Source organism: Elgaria multicarinata, chromosome 8 (genome assembly GCF_023053635.1).
Source record: "Elgaria multicarinata webbii isolate HBS135686 ecotype San Diego chromosome 8, rElgMul1.1.pri, whole genome shotgun sequence".
Classification (NCBI taxonomy): Eukaryota; Metazoa; Chordata; class Lepidosauria; order Squamata; family Anguidae; genus Elgaria; species Elgaria multicarinata.
In genome coordinates, this window is record NC_086178.1 from 52,476,872 (window position 1) to 52,494,519 (window position 17,648).

At 43.4% G+C, this 17,648-nt stretch overlaps 2 protein-coding genes across 7 annotated transcripts in view; both read right to left on the reverse strand.

Moving 5' to 3' along the window:
• Positions 1-2,095, reverse strand: part of ESPNL (espin like) — a 43,001-nt gene extending 40,906 nt beyond the window's left edge. The window contains exon 1 of the mRNA XM_063132377.1: positions 1,758-2,095. Within this exon, the coding sequence (XP_062988447.1) occupies positions 1,758-2,051 (294 nt within the window). The 5' untranslated portion in view covers positions 2,052-2,095. The remainder of the gene's footprint in view (positions 1-1,757) is intronic.
• SCLY (selenocysteine lyase) overlaps positions 1-17,648 on the reverse strand; it is a 36,121-nt gene that overhangs the window by 12,149 nt on the left and 6,324 nt on the right. For 3 of the 6 annotated variants that reach the window (XM_063132367.1, XM_063132365.1, XM_063132366.1), the window contains exons 7-13: positions 16,911-17,075; positions 15,859-15,965; positions 15,195-15,231; positions 13,765-13,848; positions 12,907-13,009; positions 12,031-12,106; positions 5,076-7,327 (exon numbers count right to left, since the gene is read on the reverse strand). In XM_063132367.1, coding sequence (XP_062988437.1) covers positions 7,183-7,327; positions 12,031-12,106; positions 12,907-13,009; positions 13,765-13,848; positions 15,195-15,231; positions 15,859-15,965; positions 16,911-17,075 — 717 coding nt within the window. In that variant the 3' untranslated portion in view covers positions 5,076-7,182. Of the gene's footprint in view, positions 1-5,075; positions 7,328-12,030; positions 12,107-12,906; positions 13,010-13,764; positions 13,849-15,194; positions 15,232-15,858; positions 15,966-16,910; positions 17,076-17,648 lie in introns of those variants that run through there. The other 3 variants (XM_063132369.1, XM_063132368.1, XM_063132370.1) reach the window with 2 other exon arrangements.

Below are 17,648 nucleotides of genomic sequence, written 5' to 3' on the forward strand. Positions count from 1 at the left end.
CCATCAGCATTGGGATCTGGTGCTTGTCTTTTCTCCACATGATGGGATGAGCCACATGCTGAACTACTGCACACAATAACAGCCTTTCATTGTAATATAGGAGTTCAAGGGTGCTGAGGGTTTAACAAACGCGTTTGTGTGAACATGGCTTAGATGATATAAAGGGTTCCTATGGAAGAGGGAGACAATGGTACAAATACATGGCAGTCTTCTATTTTTGTTTTCTGCTTCTGTTTTGTTTTTAAAATAAGCACATAGGTAGGGCAAAGTGAAACACAACTTCAATCGGCTTCTGTTCTTGATCCAGCTTTGGTAGATGACAAGCAGAGAGGGGACCACATGTGGGCAATGCCTTTTTATGAGCCAGCTCTAACAAGAACCATTAAAGCAACTAGGGATTTGTCTTTATATCCTTGTGTTGCATTCTCCTCCTGAAGATGCTCAGGAATTTTGTATTCTAACAAAAACTGTCTCCGCTGGCATATCAGAAGATCCAGGAACCCAGAATAGTCTTAACCCATTCAAGCCAATATTTTTAAGCCATGGGGATGGAGCAGGACCATGCCCACAGGCTACGGTCCCAGGGCCAGCATCCAAGGTGGGCATGGTCGGTCACCTGTTGAGGGCCCTCACCCCAGTAGGGGCCCATTGTCAAGAGGGGCCCATCGTCTCTTTTCACCATTGCAACCTGCTTCTTCAACTGCCACTCGCTCTGGTGAGCAGCAGCAGCAGCAGCAGATGCCACTGCCTGTTTGTTCACTGGATCTTTGTCTGTCAAGCAAGAGGTAGCAATGATGAAAAAGAGAGTGAGGAGCACTAGCAGCTGGTGACAACGGCACTAAGAAGGTAAGACTTGCTGAGGGATGCGGGCTTTGCTCAAGGCCCTCCCAAAAACTAGAGCTGATGCTGCCCCCATGACCTATGAGCATTCAGTTGAATGGATGCAAGCAATGAGCGGGCACAGTCCTGCTAAGGCCCTCCATGCAACTGCAAATGAGTGAAAAGGTATTTCACAGAGCATTCCAATATGGCAACATTTGGAAGCAGTATTAGTAGCAAGGCAAATATCAGATTCTCTGATGCTTTCTGCAAGATTGCATTTCTAGAAGATGCTTATTCCTTCAACCAGCATATGCAGCAGTCTGCAGATGAAGCCCGTTTCTTGCTGCATAATTGAAAGCCAGTTCTCAAAATCCCATCATATCCCAGAATAACAGAGAACGGAGTAACAGAGGTTGATTCTCAATGGCCAGGGACACCCGGAGCAGGGAGCAAACGTACGCCCCACCCCGATCATGTCCAAAGCACAGTTGTTTATTTTCTCTCCTATGAGTGAAGGGCTGCCATTCGCTCCTGTGGGGATCAGTAAAGGGCTGCACTTGGAGATGCTGTTCTGGCAAAATGTGTCCTCCCCCCGCTGACACCAAGTAACCCAGCCCTCGATGACAGAGAGCCTGCATTAGATGCAATGGCATGTCTCCATGGAGATCAAGCACTGCATTCACTCCTGAGCTCTTTGCAAAATACAAGTCCCCCTTTAAATACATTACCCACCCTAATGGAGGGGAACTTGCTAGGCATCCTTAGACAAGGAAGGTTAAATGCTGATGGCACTCCAACCTGAAGGGCTGTTTGTACATGGGGGTTGCTGACTCTCTCTGCTAACCACACAGTGTCTATCTGTAAACAACCTTCCATCCCACTCCTGTTTCCTCTAGCTGCTGACTAGGAAGCCACGTTTATGGCAGCCACCTTACCTGCATGCTGTACCCTCCATCTTTGATCAGCCACTGCAATTCAGCCAAGTTGCCCATGGCTGCCGCATCATGTGCTGGAGTTGCCCCATTGTTTGCTCTCTGATTCCCGGGAAGCTTTGCTTGCAGGACTAGAAACTTGAGGCACTCCAGCCTGCCTGCTCGTGACGCATGATGAACCAAGCCTGCTCCTAAGCAGTCAGTGATGTTCTGGCCCAGATTACCACCTACATGAAGCTGCTCCAAGGTGGTCAAGTCGCCTTCCTTGGCAGCTAAAATAGCCCTGTGGTCTCCCATCTCCGGGAGACTTACTGTTGTCTTTACTGGAAGGTCCTACTTTCTCCGAGTCTCTTGTTTTATGTACCAGGCAGATGGTGTGTGTCTCTGGTTACCGGGTAAGTACAGCAGGGAGCATATGTTCTGCTGGAGGGGGGGGGGTTAAAGAAGGGGCACATGGCGGGCGAGAAAGAATAGCTAAAAGCTCCTGAGTTGTGGATTTTATGAGCTCTCCTTCCTTATGTGGCACCCAGTCTTGAATTGTTAAAAAGGTCATGTGATTAAAGTTAAAGCACACTTTCCACTCTAATTTATAAAATATAAGATAGACTTTCCAATACAACACCTTTAGGACACAATTACCATCTATCAAAAGAGGCAGCTTTTTTGGCTGGGATCTTGGGGAGCTGCACAACAGGGTTTGGGGATCACCTGTGGCCCACAGATTGTGCTCCCCTGGTCTAAAGTATTTCCCAAGCAACCACCTCATGACTTATTTTAGCTTATATTTTAAGAGCAACATTTAGAACCACAACAGCTGTGAACAGAAAAGGTCTGGTACTCCCCCACCACCAATACTAATGTACATATTTCTGGTACATAGATTTCTAGTAAAATTCCTATGCAGTAGTTAAATACTGATGATGATACATCAAAGAACTTGGTTCCTCAGACTTTTGCCACATTGGGATAGGGATGGGTGATCATTTGGTTTATTTTTGGATGAGGGACAGTATCCTATTTGGCACCAGTGCTAACATAAATTACGTTGTGCTAGCGTAAGCTACCTTTAATGCAACACCAATGGCATTTGCTGGCATGACCGGTTTAACCAAATGCTGTTGGCATTGCACTAGAAGCTTACACTAGTGCAACATAATCTACATTGGTGCTAGTGCGTAATAGGAGACTGCCTGAGGACTTCATAAATGGGACAGAAAGAACATGAGATTTTAAAAGTTCAAATGTGTGAGGAAGGAAAAGAAACAGATTTGTCCATCCAGCTAACACGCATTGAGTGTCTGCTAGAAGTCTGTGTTTGAATCCTTGTGGATACAACCATGTTTGTGGCGCTGAGTTCGCATTGCCACCTTTTTTTATGACATGCTCCACATCTTTAATATCTACACAGCAAGCAGGTGCAACACAGTCCACTCCATTCTAGGAATAACTGCACCTACTGAATTTGGCTAGGGCAAATATTTGATGATTTTGTTTAGTTTGGTTCCTTCATAAACAGGACAGAAAGAAGTTGAGATTTTTTTTAAAAAAAAAATGGGAGAAAGCAAAACTGGCAGATTCATCCATCCCTACACTGGGATTGCAACAATCCTCCAGCATCAAAGTAATTGGTATTCCAGTGTGTTTCACTGGCAAAGAAGGCAAATCCTTGCATCTCATTGTGAAATTATGAAGAGGCCTGTTACAGAGCCAAGATGTCAAGACAACCTTATATTTTACCCCATTTTCCTTACAAAGCATGAACACAGATAATGTGCAATCATCAGCCACCTATTTAAAATATTGTGTTCCCAACCCCTGGAAGATTTACAGCATCTATAAATATCTTTCATAATAAATCTCTGTAAATCCCATTAAGAAATAATTACATAGAATATTTTTGCTGCTGCCAGGACAGCGCAGATACATTTTCCCAGGGTCTTCCAGTCTGGGTCAATGCATCAGCGCTAAGAGTTCTGAGAAACCATCACCTCCCAAGTTTTTCGAAAGGAGAATATATATTATTATTTGTAAAGGAGAATATATATTACTATTTGAGGGAACAGAATACTGATTGAAAGCTGATTTGCTTTCTGTCTATAGCTGTGCTAGATATTGACTGAAGTTCTTAAAAGCCCAATGTCACTTTCTTTAGTCTCATGCTCCTGCATGGCTGAGGAACAGGGGAAACCGCAGGGGAGGTCCTCAGAATCAGAAGATGGGAGAGCAATATTTTCTGGCCAAGCAGGTCTAGAAGGAGGTGCTGATGACACCCCATGAAATGGAGTTACCTGTGAGCTGTCTCAATCTGTGTCTGGCTCAGGGTAATGCAGACCCTCAGAACCAGGGGATATGACATCAGGGAGCAAGCTCCCTTCTGCTGACATAATCTGGCCAATGTGGGGCGGGGGGCAATGTGTACAACACCCCCAAAATAGATCCCCACCCAATATGTGTGATGAACACATGGAACCACCTTATAGAGCAGCAGCTTCCCAGGGTCTCAGGCAATGTCAGCTCTAGGCCTGTCATTCCAAATTGGTTTAGTGGGGATGCCACTGGTTATATGAGGGGCTGTCTCCATGTAAAACAGGGAAGGGGGCATATGTCCCTCCAGGTGCTGTTGGACTGAAACTCCCATCATCCCTCACCTACTGATTACGCTGGCTAGGTTTAATGGGAGTTGCAGTCCAACATCTGGAGGACTACATATTCCCTACTCCTGAAGTAAAGCATTGATTCTACCACTGAAAACAAACTCAGGCAAAAGCATAATTATATAATTGCAAGTAGCAGTGGTGCCATCTTCTTTTTTATTCTGTATGTGTCTGAACATGTGCAATTGCACGAAACTTAATGCAAACTTCACAATGTCAGATACACATTTTGAAGTCTAACAGACTGAAACTGGAAAATTCCACCCTCTTTGAATTCATACTAAATAGCCAAGGTCTATCTTTTTGTGGGCTATTCTATTTTTCAGGGGCCAGAAGTATATTTCGACACACAGTCATGATTGATCAGGCTTTTCACTTGAAACTTTACCACAATTCAAATGAAATTTGATGGGCTCATCAGGGTGCCATATAACATCGCTTTGGAGGCTGGATCAAGCTCAAAGGTCTATATAAGGGGTGTAGGAAGGGTTTGCTATAATACTGAACTCTTGCCCGCTAACTGTGGCCATTTCTAATAATGGGAATGGCTTCATATTAATCCAGGAGAACAGGAAATATTTCAGGGATCTCTGACAGATCAGCTTTCTGTCAGATCCTAGAAGCAGCTCCTAGAAGTGCATTTGCGAGCGGATCCTAGAACCGCTCGCAAATGCACTTCTGTCAGCTCCTCAGCTGACTTTCTTCAAGAACCCACAATAGAATGGCCATCGTCAACCCCCAAAGGGAAAGTTATCCAGAGTAGTGCATGAGAATAAATTCTTCAAATGAATGATAAACTTAAGTATAGATCCACTGGTTGATAAACTTAAGTACAGATCCACTGGTTGGCTGCTGCTTTTGCTTGCTAAAGTCTGCATTTCTGTGAATAATAAATTAATATCATAAGCAAGGTTTTTGTTTTGTTTTAATTTGGGTTGGCATTGATGCAGGCTTATTTTTTAACAATATTCACAATAAAAGGAAAAGGAAAAAAACTTAGCCCAATTTTGTGTCTTAGATTTTTAAATTTGTATCTCTTTTACGATAGTACCCACCATGACCCTTTAGAACAGGGCACTCTGCGAACTAAAACAAATATTATCATCCCAAAAAAGTTTTAGCAAGTGCCTCATGAAGGAGAATTTTCCATTAAAACAGCAGCACAGCAGAACCTGGAAACCAACCACAATTCCATCACCTCAGCACTCTTAGTAACATCAACAGGACTAGCTGTAAAGAAGTTGAAATGAATGCCAGCCGTCTTGAGGCCCTGTTTCATTGTCTTCTTCTGATCCCTTCAACCATGGTTCTGAAACTCAAAAGCTTTCCAGAAAAAATATGTATTTTAAATAACATTCCAAAGGGACATTATCTCCTATCTTGTGGCATTCACACCTTCCCAGCATGTATGCCACACAGTCTGCCCCTGTTCAGCAACATTCTTTCAGTCTTTGTCCATTAATTAGTGCCAGAAGACCATCATCTATAACAAGACTGATATTTTCCTATGGCAGCTGATTCACAGGTGCCTGTGGGTAGCTGGTACTGGCATGTCAAATCCAAGAAACGAACACAAGGAAAGAAGCTGACCAGCTACAAAATATTTGTTCCTATAGATGTGACAAATTCTCTGAAGCATTTGGCTCCAGCAACAGGGAAACAGGGTGCGCAGCAAGGTTCCTTATACTAATTCCCTCTATTTGATGACAGCCTAAGGAAATGCAACAATTCCTATTTCCTTGGGTTGTGTAATGTCTCTCCTCTTCCTGTGGGATTACCACTAATAGCTTCCAATGCACAACATTGAGGGAATGCTTGTGGACAAGTGCTTTGATGCTCCAGGCGTGGCTGGGGCATGCTGGGAGCTGGAAGACTCCCCCCACCCCATCTAAACATGAATAGGATTGTGCCCTTAATGTCTGTGCTAATAAAGCAATGTGAAATGAAAGCTGCACCCTCCACCCCTTCTGCTCTTTCATTCTAAGACACAGCGTATTGCACATTTTGCCCCCCCCCCTTATAAAGCTCTATGCGAAACCCACTCAGCCATGTAAACATGGTCTGCTGCTGCAAAAGGCTCTTTGCCTGTTCCTCGAGTGCCCACCTGGGGAGCAACTGCTTCTGTTTCACTTCAGACTGGTGGGAAATGAGACGGGTGCCATCAAAAACAGAATGGCCTTTTCTAGTTACCAAGGCAAATACTGAATGTTCCATATTTTGGGATTCAAATGTCCATTCCTATATGTATACTTTCAAACCATGATGCTTACAGCTGTTCCCTGAATTCACCTAAATACTGAAAGCACCGACCTGAACATCCAACTGGAGGTTCCCGCTTGCTAAATATCACACATGAGCTCTGATTTCTGAAAGCAAGAGCTGCTGCCATCACTATACAGGACAACCTGCTGCATTCAAAGACTAGGAAAGAAGTGGGCAATGCATGAGCTGGATGCAGGCCGATCACACCCAGAAAATGGGGGGGGGGGGGATTTGGCAGCAAACTGCTACTACGAAGGATAAATTTAGCTTGTTTTTTGCCGGCACAGCAGAGTACAACTCATGGAGGGTGGGATTTGCCCCAGACCGCCTGAAGTTGCCCATCCCTGAGCTAGGGAATCATTTTTAGTGGTTCAGAAAGTATCCAATGGCAAAGAACAGATAGGGCTGTAATTAGCTATCATCCTGCCAGATGTAATGGGAAATCAGGAGTAAGCTCACTGCCGGATTCTGGTGAGCAAAAACGTTTCTTTGGGTGACGGTGAGAATCTGACCTATTGTAGCTGAGCCACAGCCTGCTTCAAATCTTCTACAATCAGGTCCACATCTTCCTTGCTGGTGTCGCGCCCCACGCTAAGACGCAAGGCATTCTGGGCCACACTGTAAGGAATTCCGCATCTAAGCAGGATTGAGGATGGCCTGGAGAACAAGCACAGAGAAAGCACAGTTTAAGCCTTTTTTACTACAGTGGTTCTGAGAAATGGCCAGAGAAGGAAACAAAAAACATAAAGAGTCACTCTAACACTAAAGACATTTATCTCTGAGTTTCATTAATTCCAATAGAAATTAGTTTACCAAGTATGTACGCTCAGGACAACAACCTTCAACAACTTCAGAGGGAGGTGAACCCACCATTCAATTGTTCTCGAGTCCTCCTATTAAAATCAGGTGACCACTCCAGATTTCCTCCAGTGTCATGGATTGCAGCCTAAGGCAGCAAATGTTAAGAATATACAAGACAAGAAGTGTGGGGGGAAGGGGGAATGTAAACTGCTTCAATTATATGTGAACTGCTTAGGATAAAATGAATGAATAAAATAAATTAAAAATGCAGTGTGTGTGTGTGTGTGTGTGTGTGTGTGTGTGTGTGTGTATGTTATTTACTGCTCCTTGAAAGCAAGGACCTACAGGCTAGATGACAGGTTTGAAATTGAAACTGACAACGAGTTGTTGTTTTTAAAGGTATTGACAAATTGGTGGAGGATCATTCTATCATTAAACAAAAAAAGATGGTTTACAAAACAACGTTAAAGCTCTACAGTTTTCAACCAAGCACCAAAAAGCAGGGAAATTGGCTCACAAGCCTTAACCCCACATCCCCCTAAGGAGGCAGAAAGTGCCAGTGAAATCGTCATTCTCGCAAAGCAGATAAACCATGAAGACAGGGTGGAGAATATGATATGCAGAGGTGACTGTGGGGTTGTGGAAAACTGATGACGAACAACTTAGGGCCACCTACTTATCTTTTGTTTAAAGCCGACCTTCCCCAACCTAGTGCCCTCCAAAGGTGTTGAACTACAACAGCCCCCGGAAAAGCCAGGAATTACTCCGGTTAGAAATTAAAAATAAAGGGATGAAACTTGGCACCATGGTAGCTCGTAAGCAGGGATATAAGTTTGAAACAGATCCGTTCATGCCTTGATTTTTAGGAATTTCTTAAAGTTCAAGGGATGAACAGATCTGATGGATATAATGGGCTGATTATCACAACTTTAAAAGTCAAATTGTCTTCAGTGGGCCTTACTCCCAAGTAAGTGTGCTGAGCATCTTAGAAGTAAGTCCCACTGTCGTCAATGGGGCTTACTCCCAAGTAAGTGTGCTGAGGGTCTTATGTCTACCCAGAGTAAGTCCTGGCTTTCCTGGGGCTGCAAGGAAACAGTACAGCAGATGTACCCTCCCATCCTTTCCACACATGCCAGGGAAGGAGGGAGGCACTTAGATACACTATGTTTTTTTGAAATTGGTAGGACTTGCTTCTGAGTAAGCATGCATTATTAGCCCAACACTAAAACGTTAGAATTGCGTTCTAAACCAACAGAAGTATTCCATTCTTAATGAGCAGGATCCTGCACCCAAGCATTGGATTACAGACTTTTACAAAAGAAAGAGTGTGGATGGAAGCTTTATTTCTATGAGATGGAAATGATGCAGAGGACAGAACAGCTTTCCCTTTGCTTTCAGCACTGGAGGGGGTGGGAATCTTACTTAACTACAACCAACCCAAGGTAGTAAAAAAACAAGTGGCTACATCCTATATCTTGACAAAACTACATGTCCTAGCCATGGCAAAACAGAAGAACACTGTTTGGGGCTCAAGTGCTTTCCCAACTTTTAAATGTTTTTTTTTTTTAAAAAAAAATGGTAATGCTTTGCTTTCATGATAAGACTCCCCAGCCCCAAACCTCTCCCTACACAGACAAAAGCATATCTTCCTCCCCAGTTATCAACATTAAAAGCCATCCTAGCTAATATATCCCTACTGAGATTCCTAGTCAGACTGGATTGCCAGAGTAGGGTGGGCAAAGGAGGGGAAAACTTTCCTCAACGTATTCCTCCTTCCCACCCACTTTCCCAGTGCAATGGGGCTCTTCTCCTGCACCCTTCCCCCACCCTTCTGATCAGCTCTGAGGCTCCAGACAGGACAGAATGGAGTATGCTGGAAGACAGCGTGGCTGGCTGGAATCCTGGGCACGCCATCCTGCAACATTTTGTTGCAGGTCCCACTTATGCATGTCTGGTCATGCATCCTCACTTTTTCAAGATAGCCCTCACTGCTGATTGCCAGAAACGGGTTAGGGCACACTGTGGTCAACTGGCCTCTGCTAGTTGCAGTGGCTGGCCTGTGGAGAATGGATAGGTCCTTCCTTTCCATAAGAGGTTGCACCTGAAACCTCCTTGTTGAGAGGAAGTATGCCATGGAATGCCGGTTATTGTCTTCCAGGCTCTTCTTGTAAATTTCTTAGAGACACCTGGTTGGCCATCGTAGCAAGAAGGATGCTAGACTAAATGGACCTTTGGGGTGATCCAGCAGGGATCTTCTGATGAGTTTTGGGAAGGAGGCCTTTTTGATCCTTTGAACTATTATTCTATGACTGGCAGGCAACTGACCATCCTTCAATTGCTCTATCCATCGTACAGCCTCTGAAACATCTAGTGCAGGCACCATGTAGACCAATACACCAAGTTGGATGGCGCTTTGGTCTAAGTGAGCTGTCAATAATTAAACCAGGGGTCCCAATGCCATGCCGCCCTTGGGCATCTCCAATGGTGCCTGTAAGGTGTCCACAATGTGGTGCCCAAGGGCATCCAGAATTCTTTTTAATTTCCCCCCTTTTTAATATATGTACATGGATTTGAGTGAAAGCATACAACTATCTAGCAAGTATACATGGGCTTCAACAAAAGTGGACCAAATATCCAAACAAGTATCCATTTGAAGATGGCACCTATAAGCTACCTGTTCAAATACTGAAAGAATTGTAAGGCCCTCAATCCACTGCATTATTGGAGGTGAGTGTTTATCCTTCCAATGTTGTAATATCAGTCTTTTAGCTGCCAAAAGGGTGCAGACAATCCATTTATGCTGACTATTTCCATGAAGAAGGTAAATAATTTAATAGAGCGTGTATATCAATGAATATTGAGGACTGTTCCAGTACAAAATGTATCTCTATAATAACCTTCCTACAAAAAGAAGCCAGAAGATATGCTTAAAAGAAGCATTAGCCATATTGTACCACCAGCAATTAGCTGAATTAGACAATCCCTTATTAAGTTGGGGAGTGTCCAATAGACATGAAACAAAAGTTTCTGCAGAGTAAGATGCAGCCTAAGACCTACAGTTGCGACTGGTAAATGTGTTGAATTTTATTATCCTCATAATTTTTCTGGAGCAGATATGTGAGCAGAAGCCTAGATTCCAGTCATGTCCTGCTCACAGATTGGGCTCCAGAGTTATGGGGCTAACTACTTTGGTTACCAGCTCACCATATCAATATGTTCCTAGGAACATTCCAAAAAACAATTCTGAGTCAAACACAAGATTAGACTCTAAGCATTCTGGGGAAATACTCAAACGAAAAATGGACAATGCAAGGTGCTTATGTTTCCACTGCTCTCTGCACTATCTGAAATATGCAGCACACAACAGCAGGGGAGCAAGTTGCTGCTTGGACACCTGATCTGTCACACTACACTGCACTGTCTATTCAGAGCAAAACCACTGTATGATCCTAGGTAGTTAGCTAATCACCTAGGCCACCGTCCAGCCAAAACATCAGTTGTGAATTCTAAAAGAATGTGCTCTGGGAGGGGAGTGGGGAGGACAAAACATCTGTTTGCACAGAAATACGAGGTAAACAAAGTTAGTCGATTTATCAGCTTTCACACAATGGGCTCAGCAACTGGACAGCTGCAACAGAAGCACTCTCTCAATAACCCTCTACCTTTTGGGGTCAATAGGCACCATTGGGAATTTGGTGAGAGTCTTGTGGGTGCTTTCACAAAATGGCTGCCATGGGAATTCTCATGGTGAGCATGGCCAGTCACAGAATACTCATTTTCCAGAAGGCAAACTGGTGAACTTGAAAGAAAAGTAACTTGCCCAAGAACCTAAGTATAAGGCAAAAGTGGGGTATGAACTCCAAAATACAAACCCACTCTTTTGAATCCAAATAAATATGGTGCTGGAGGGAAATACTTTGCAGCATCCCAGCTTCCTAATTTAAACATTAATTTTAAAAATCTTAAGTAAATAAAAATCAGGAGGGTCAGGGAGCTTGGTGAGTATCCAAAGAGGCGTCCATGGGCACCTTGTTGGAGACCCCTGCCCTACTCCTAACAATCCTTTCCCAAGCTGCTCTTCCCATCTCTGGAAGAGGGGAGTAACAGCACTGAGGCAGCTGCATGGTCCCCCTTTTTGCCCCTAGTCCAGCCCTCCCCAGCTCAGCATCCTCCAGATGCACTGGACTACAACTCCCATCATCCTTCAGTCAGCACAGCTGGTTGTAGCCCAACGTATCTGTGTGGGCATCAAGTTGAAGATGGTTGATATCGCCTTAAAGGGCCAGTGGCTCTCGAAAGCCAGGAGAGAGCAGAGAGAGATGCTTTAGGTGGTAGTAGCTAAATGGAGAGGCAAGATTAGTCGGCCCACAGAATTCTGATCCAGGGCAAAATGCATGTCTAGGATATAGTGGTGGATTATGGAAGGTGGCACTCTGGTAGCCTATTCTGAGAGCAAGAGGGCTTCAGATCTGGAAATGGGAAACGTTTCTTGGAGCGTTTTGAAAATTCATGGAGAAATGCAACCACAGAGCACCGAGTTCTACAACATGGCTCCTTACCGATCACCCTTCTCAGAGTGGCAGGCAGCACCAACACTGGCGAGTAAAAACCTGCAGTGAGACAGCACCAGCCGACCTGCAGGGAAGACAAGTCAAAGGCCTTATCTCAGCTGATGACATTTATAAGGACCCAGATGTAGGAGAAACCCACAGAATTTGCTTTCAACCTCCTCCTTTGTGCTAATCAGCGAGATATAACTTTTTTAAAAACAACAACAACAGTGTCCCACTCTCATACTTTGCTAGGGGACTGGTTTCTCATGAATACTAATAAATACTAACAACAACAGCAAAAGCAAGGGGAAGATTCAGAGTCAGATGTATAAAATTGTTGATTGCAACAGGCAAATGCCAAATTTCTAAGACAAAATCAGAGTTTCACAATTAGAATCCCTCCTGACAAAAACATGGAATTCATACCAAGGTATCAACAGTCTGAAGCTTGCAACTCATTTTCTTTACTTATTGCACAATTTCATACACTGTAGTTGGTTTACGCAATTACGGAGCCAACTTCATTAAACACACAAACAGCATTTATTTTGCATTGCACTACTCTTTAGATCAAGGATGGTCAGAAACTACATATCCAATTCCCAGTGTTCCTGATGATTGGCCATGTTGGCAGGGGCTTCTGGGAGTTCAAACATCTGGAGATTTACCTTCTGCCCAAGCCTACTTTAAATAACTCAGTGACCTGCTTCAAGACAGACAAAGTCCAATCTTAAGAATAATCTAGTCATGAGCTCTATAAGCAAAATTACTATGTGATTTTGCGTTGGTCACTGAGGGGACATGGGTAAAAAAAACCTACATCTATTGCAGACTGATAATAACCCTGTAAGAATTATGGAAGTTCAAACCCAGAGAGATTACCTTGTAGTCTTGAGCCCACTATGGAAAAATTACAAGTGTTGCACAGTCGCTTAGAGCCTTTCAGCCGACAGTTAAAATGGACTCCTTGTTCTTCAAACACTGCCTAATAGAGTGTGAAAATAACACCTTCAAGAAATATCAATTCATAATTCCCCATCCCATCCCCGTCCCCCAGGCTTAGGGATTCTAGAAGGGAAAGCAGCATCATACAACTCTAGATACAAACAGGGATACAAATATTGAGGAATTGGGTCTAAGGAAGTGGTGCTCAGATACAGACACTTTTCTGGCAGGTGGGGGAAAATGCCTAAAATATAATCCTGCATTATGGCCAAGTTGCTCTGGCTAAAATAGAACAACCAGTGAAAAAAGATCAACAGCAAGGTACGGACAGTTTATCTAGCAACTCACCTTTAGCAACAGGCCCCAGATGAGGGGAGTCCAAAGGGTGAAATCAACATATTGAAGAGATTATCTCAGTAGCTTCCCATCACTCAGAGCTGCACCATTTCAATGACAAAGGGGCAAACGCAGCCACAGCACATTTAACATGCACCAGAACCTTGAACCTATGGGCCCAGCGGAACTGCTGTCCACTCTTTGAATCATTTCTTTTCCCTTGGTCTCTTGTTATCCTCTCTGCACTACCTTATAAACTTGATCCGTCTCCCTATCTCAATTTGATCTGAGGTGCTTCACTTCTCCCTGGCAGGACAGCCATGCTTTCTGATGTCAACATGTGTTTCTGGCACAGTAAAACGTAGCTTTCCCAAGGTGATGCTCCTGCAAATGGAAGAGATGCTCCCCACACAAAGGTTGCAGGACACACCCAGAAAACCAGCAGGCTAGTCAACTCACTTCAAGCCTCTCCTCCAGGTAGTCCCGAACCTTCCTCATGTGAGATTCGTAAACCTCACAGTGCTTGTTCACCAGCTCTGCTGCCTGCAAAAGAAGATACAACAGTAGGCCCCAACAAGAACCTGTCACGGCTGGAAAATTTAACCACAGAGGGTTAAGCCCTGGAAGAAAGAAAAACTGGACTTTGGCAGGTGCTACATATCAGTGCTGGACAGTAAATGCCAAGGTTTTGAATAATTGAGTGATGGAACTGTGTCATCATACTCTGTGTAAAATGTATATAAAGCTGTACAATTGTATAAAATGTTTGATGAGGTGATGGATGTGGTTGTCGTTGTCGTGAAATTTATTGCTGGAAGATTTTTATACTGGAACATGATTTATGCTGAAAACCTCAGTAAAACTCTTTGCTGAAGAACTCTTGTGTCTGTGAGTATTTTTCTTTCCTGGAAGGCTCTCTGTGCAGAGCGGGAGGTTGTGAGCTGGACTTCTGTTGCTAGAATCTCTGTTACAGTACCCAACAGAACCATGAGGCAAATCATAATTCCCTAGAAAATGCCCCAGTCCAGAGAGATGAAAATAAAGCAAAAGATGAGATTTAGCACTGAAATGGGTAAGGAAACACTGTCAGCCAAATCAGAACGAAGCACCGCAATGATCTTTTATGCCTATTCATAAGACTGTGGATGATTGTGGAAAGTCTACATGGCACAATCTTACATGCTTCCCCCAATGTACCCAACTCCAAATCAGCTAAAACAAAAGCCAGTAACCATATGTTTCATGCATGTGGCAACCAAAGAGAAACATACTGCAAAAAAATCTGAACATATTCTGCAAGGGGCCCTAAACAGCACCTGGCCCCTCCAAAAAACTATTTATAGGCCAACGTGATCTATTTATCTTGTTCTGGCAAGCTACGTGCACATCTGCAAATACCATAAAGTTTGTCCACTTGTTCTGAAGTAACAGCTCAAATCCCAACCTCTATTTTTCCCCTTCAACCGTTGCATCCTCAAAATCTGGGAAACCTCCCAAGTTTGCAACAAACCATTTGCTAGCATCATTATCTCCCATTGGTGTTCCACTCTGCATACTAAGTTCTAAAAGTAAGGCAGATTTAGAACTCTGGCTCCACAGGTGAACATGGAAATAATATCAAACAAAGTTTGCTCTAGGTCTGGCATGAGATCTGGAAAACGAAAGAGCATTGGCACTGCTAAGCAACCCAGATCACCTGGACTCTGTTGTGTTACTTCAGCCTTTAAATCCATGTGAAAACAATGTTGAGTTTCAATTTGAGCCTTGCTAATCGCAGATGTGCCTCTCTCTCAGAACTGATCTGTGCTAAGGAAAACAATAAAACCCACAAGCTGTTCAATCCCAGTCCAGACCTGTTTTACTTACACTTTTATTACATCAGAGCTTACCTTGCCAAGGCCAGCAATCATTGGTGTATTTTCAGTTCTAGAACAGAGAAGTACAGAGTGTGTGTTTAGTCCCACAGCAAAGGCTGCACTAATGTAATGGGCTATAGCTATTTGGATAACTAGCGTAATGCAAACACTGAAGGGAGCATGCTGCAGGATGCTGCCAAGTATTCAATGGAAAACAAAGATCTGATTGTCTTGAACCAAACCGCTCCGCCACTAGCAAGATAAGATGGAAACTCTCTCTGACACAAACTCCTCCTCCCAGCCACTAACTCAAAAGAATTTGACTACATGCATACTAAACTGGTGGTACTGTTTTCTGAATGTGATTTGACTGAGACCCATCAGCAGATTCCCCAACAGTATATCCTCAGACTCGCCAAACTTAGTATAAGGTGGCCAATGAGGAAAGTAAGACAAAGGGGGGGATTTTAAAAGCCTAAGTTTTGTTACTTTCCTCTGTTTTAAGGGTACAAATCTCTAGTCCACAGGAAAGTATCATGTTTCCCTGTTTAGTATCTTCTCCTTCAAGTCCTCACTCCCATGAAGAAAAGGGAGCATGGCAACCCACATGCTGCTCACAGACCCAAGCATAGCTCCATGTGTCTCCTTGGCCTCTCAACAGCTCAATTGGCTCACCCAGTGCTCTCAGCCATCTTACCCAGGGCGGAAGTTCCGTTCCTGCCCTCCTCCAAACAGCATGGGATGGAGAGGAGTGGTGGTCCCAGGCCCTCGCACGTACAGTGCTCCAATACGTGGGGCATAAAACTGCAATGATAAATCACAAAGCTAAAGTGGACTTTTTAAGCAATGGGGCGAAATTGTAGGGAAGCAGATTTTGGCTAAACATTAGGAGAAACTTCCTCATAGTAAGAACTGTTTGACAATAGAACAGATGGCCTCAGGAGGAGGTGGACTTCCCTAGAGTTATTTAAGCAAATGTAGGACAACCATCTGTCAGGGATGCTGTAGCTGTACTCTGCACTGCAGATCCTGCATTGAACAGGAGGTAGAACCAGACAACCTTCAAGGTCAATTCCAATTCCATTATTCTAACTTGGTGCCCCAGACAAGGTGAATCTGACCAGAAATTGAGGCATTTTGACTACATAGAAGTGAAACTGATATGGGTCACAAAATAGTTTTCAGTAGGAGTACAGAAGCAAACCTTAATCCTTGGGATATACCATGGTTGTCAGTAAAAGGAAAGCATAAGTTACTTCACACATATCATAACAGAAGAGAGCTTCCTGTGTTTTCACCTGTTGACTATCTTTTCTGCACATTTGAAAGTTTTTTGTTTGGGAAAACACCCACGATAAACCTATTCCCACATGCCACAACTATTAAGCCAATTACGTGTGGAGATTAACCTGAATTCTTATGCGGCTACTGCCAAAAAATAATGGAAAGCTGGGTATTATAACAAAACATGACCTTGAGAATAGCAGGACATGCTCAGAGTGCCATCTAGTGGAGAATTCTTCATAGTCAACCTAAGGGATGCATCTGAAATTGTGTTCACTCTGTATGATTATTGATTAAATGCTCCAAGAGATCATGATGCAAATGAAAGCCAAATTAAGAACTCTGGCAGTCATTTTTTTGAGAACAGCAATGACACTCTCTCAAAAACGCCAAATGTGCTCACTGATTCAGAAAGGTTGGGGATCCTTGATATAGATGCACAGCATGTAGACCAAAAGCAGATACCTTGTGCCCCACAACAGTGAGGTAATCCACTCCCAGATCCTGCACGTCCACTCGCCCCTTCCCGATCATTTGTGCTGCATCTGTGTGTACCAAAATCCGTGGGAGTCCAGATGCCATCCTCTTCTGATTGACTGCTTGAATCTGCTGACTGAGTTCTGAGATGGGCTGGCAGAAAAGAGCACTATCAGAGGTTGTGGGTTCTTCTCTCAACAGGGACTCTAGTTCTCTACTGCTACTGCCCTATAGGCTGGCATATGATGCCTTTGTGGAACTACTTAAATAGAAAGGTGGTCATGTGTGTATTTTTTACTGACGATTTTATATGGTTTATTATTATGCTGTTTGTTATTCTGGATCATTTTAATAGAACAGAGTAATAAATTATTACTACTACTACCACTACCATCGCCAACACTTCCTGGTCATAAAATCTATTGCAACATTTGCTTCACTCTCTAATAAGATTAGAATTAACTGAAGGTATTTAAGGTGCAATCCTATGCATGTTTAGGCAGAAAAAAGACTCCCAGCATTTTCCAGACATCATAGACTTTTTTCTGTCTAAACATGCATAGGATTGCACCCTTAGAAATTTAATTTTTATTTTTGCCCTTGGTATTTTTACTACCACTTTATATTTTTACACCCCATTTTGGTTTATTTGGCATGCATATTAAACATTTTTAACAACTAAAAAACTAATACACAAAAAGAAAACCACTGTTGTAGAATATGGGA